A 2,147-nucleotide genomic window follows, 5' to 3' on the forward strand; every position below is an offset into this window, starting at 1 on the left:
TTCTTCTTCTTCTTCTTCTTCTTCTTCTTCTTCTTCTTCTTCTTCTTCTTCTTCTTCTTCTTCTTCTTCTTCTTCTTCTTCTTCATAACTTGTAATATTACAATTGTGAATTGTTCACGGTCATAATGGTGAACGTGTGATATTATGCATAGAGGTTTCAGTATAACTACATAACACTCATTCTTAATTGTTAACCTTACTAGGTTACGCTTAAGTGATATTTTATTATACGGGGCCAAAATTCATAACTGATGCTGCTGTTAACGTTAAGTATATCATCATTTAAAAATGGAAACATATTTCACAATACCATCGCAGCATTGCTGGTTAATGTATTTCTAACTGAATTATTACACGGGCATTCTAAAATTTGCCGAATTCTCAGGAAAAGTCGACTTCTTTAACGTTGATGTCTATGCAAATATGGTCGTGTATAGCTATACGCATTTCTTTCTATTAAATTTATTCGATTTCGAATCACTTCAGCAATTATTCAGATCTTAAGAACAAAATTTATCAAAGGGAGATATTTATGAAAGCTTTACAAAAATCAAATATATTAAGAAGTTATCGTTGAGTCTTGAAATCATTATATATAGAAATATATAGGTCCAGGATCCAACTAAAGCAAATCAGCAATTAATGATTACTTAACAGTTTTATAACTTTGAATATATCACCGGAAAATTGAGTACACGATAATTCCTCTTATTAAGAAATGCGAATCGCTCTCACTACCCGAGTTCCATAAGATGAATGTATTCGTGAGTGAAAGTTAATAATAATTACGTGAATATGTAATGTCTCAACTCAATGCAATAGGATGTAGCTATTATGGGTTAGCATTTACAACATTTACAAGCTGAAATACAGAAGCAAAGCTGAAAGAATGCAATATTTGAACATTTAGTCTATCGACTCAGCAAGTTGTGAATCTACATTATGCAATTTTGTAATATACATCGTTTACGATTTTATTTCATATTTACAAACGTCATTGTCTTACCTGCATAAAATGCATACATCCATAAACTAACTGAGCATGTTATATATTTGAGTGATGTTGTTGTTTCGAGAAGAACAGCTTCAGGAGGACAATTTAAAGTCCATGCTATTAGGCCGGCTATCGTCACAGCAAGAACTGGAATCATCCTTTGTAGTAGTGCTGTGTCAGGTAAGTTCACACGTTTCACTTTACCTTCTTTGAATATGATTGAGATTCTGTTAGATGATCAAATAAGACAACATTATTAGAAGTCGTTCACAGTTTATTGTGTTGTTCAATTAGGGGTAAAACGCTTTTAGGCGTTAACGAGAACAATTGCACCGGTTGTCAAGAAGTGGTGGTGATGGGGGGGGGAGATGCAGACACAAAGACACACACGCACACACTCAGAAGTGATGCTTCCAATCACAAGGCTTTGGTCGACCTGAAGCTATAGGAGAAGACACTTGCCCAAGGTGCCACGTAGTGGGACTGAACACCGAACCATGTGGTTGAGAAGCAAGCTTCTTACCACATAGCTACGCCTGCACCTGTGAGTGAAATGTTCTTTCATTTCTTTATTTATTATAAGGTTGAGAATTTGATGAAAGATCAATGAAAATGCATCACCAAACAGTACTGGAAAACAGAGAATGCAGATGGTTCGCAGGAATGGAATGAAGAATTTCAAAGACCAGCTCTGTCAAGATTATAGAATACATGATAAATCTGAACAGACGAAGTCAATCTGCAAAGCGCAGAAAAGTGGTCATCTAGTCAGTGTCACCACTGATGAAAATGAAAAGCATTCACTCAAAGTCTCAAGAAATAAGAAAAGAAAAAGAAGGCTTCCAATGAATTAGGCATCTCTCGCAGATCAGATAGTAGACTTATGAATCTGTTAGAATTTGAGAAATGAAAAGTGCATTCCACATATATTACGAACTTGTATACCTAACGTATCATCTTTAAGCCAAATAGACCGAATTACAAAAAACCTGGGAATATATAATGCGCTTGCGCATTGTGAGCGTATGTCAGTATGTATGTATGTATGTATGTATGTATGTATGTATGTATGTATGAATGTATGTATGTATGAATGTATACATGTATCTGTCTTTGTATCTATATTTACACACACATATATACATACGTACAC

General features: G+C 34.7%; 1 protein-coding gene across 1 annotated transcript in view; it reads right to left on the reverse strand.

The window, feature by feature from the left end:
- LOC106876327 (uncharacterized) overlaps nucleotides 1-2,147 on the reverse strand; it is a 74,364-nt gene that overhangs the window by 21,485 nt on the left and 50,732 nt on the right. The window contains exon 9 of the mRNA XM_014924828.2: nucleotides 1,007-1,221. Coding sequence (XP_014780314.1) covers nucleotides 1,007-1,221 — 215 coding nt within the window. The remainder of the gene's footprint in view (nucleotides 1-1,006; nucleotides 1,222-2,147) is intronic.

Source organism: Octopus bimaculoides, chromosome 1 (genome assembly GCF_001194135.2).
Source record: "Octopus bimaculoides isolate UCB-OBI-ISO-001 chromosome 1, ASM119413v2, whole genome shotgun sequence".
Lineage (NCBI taxonomy): Eukaryota > Metazoa > Mollusca > Cephalopoda > Octopoda > Octopodidae > Octopus > Octopus bimaculoides.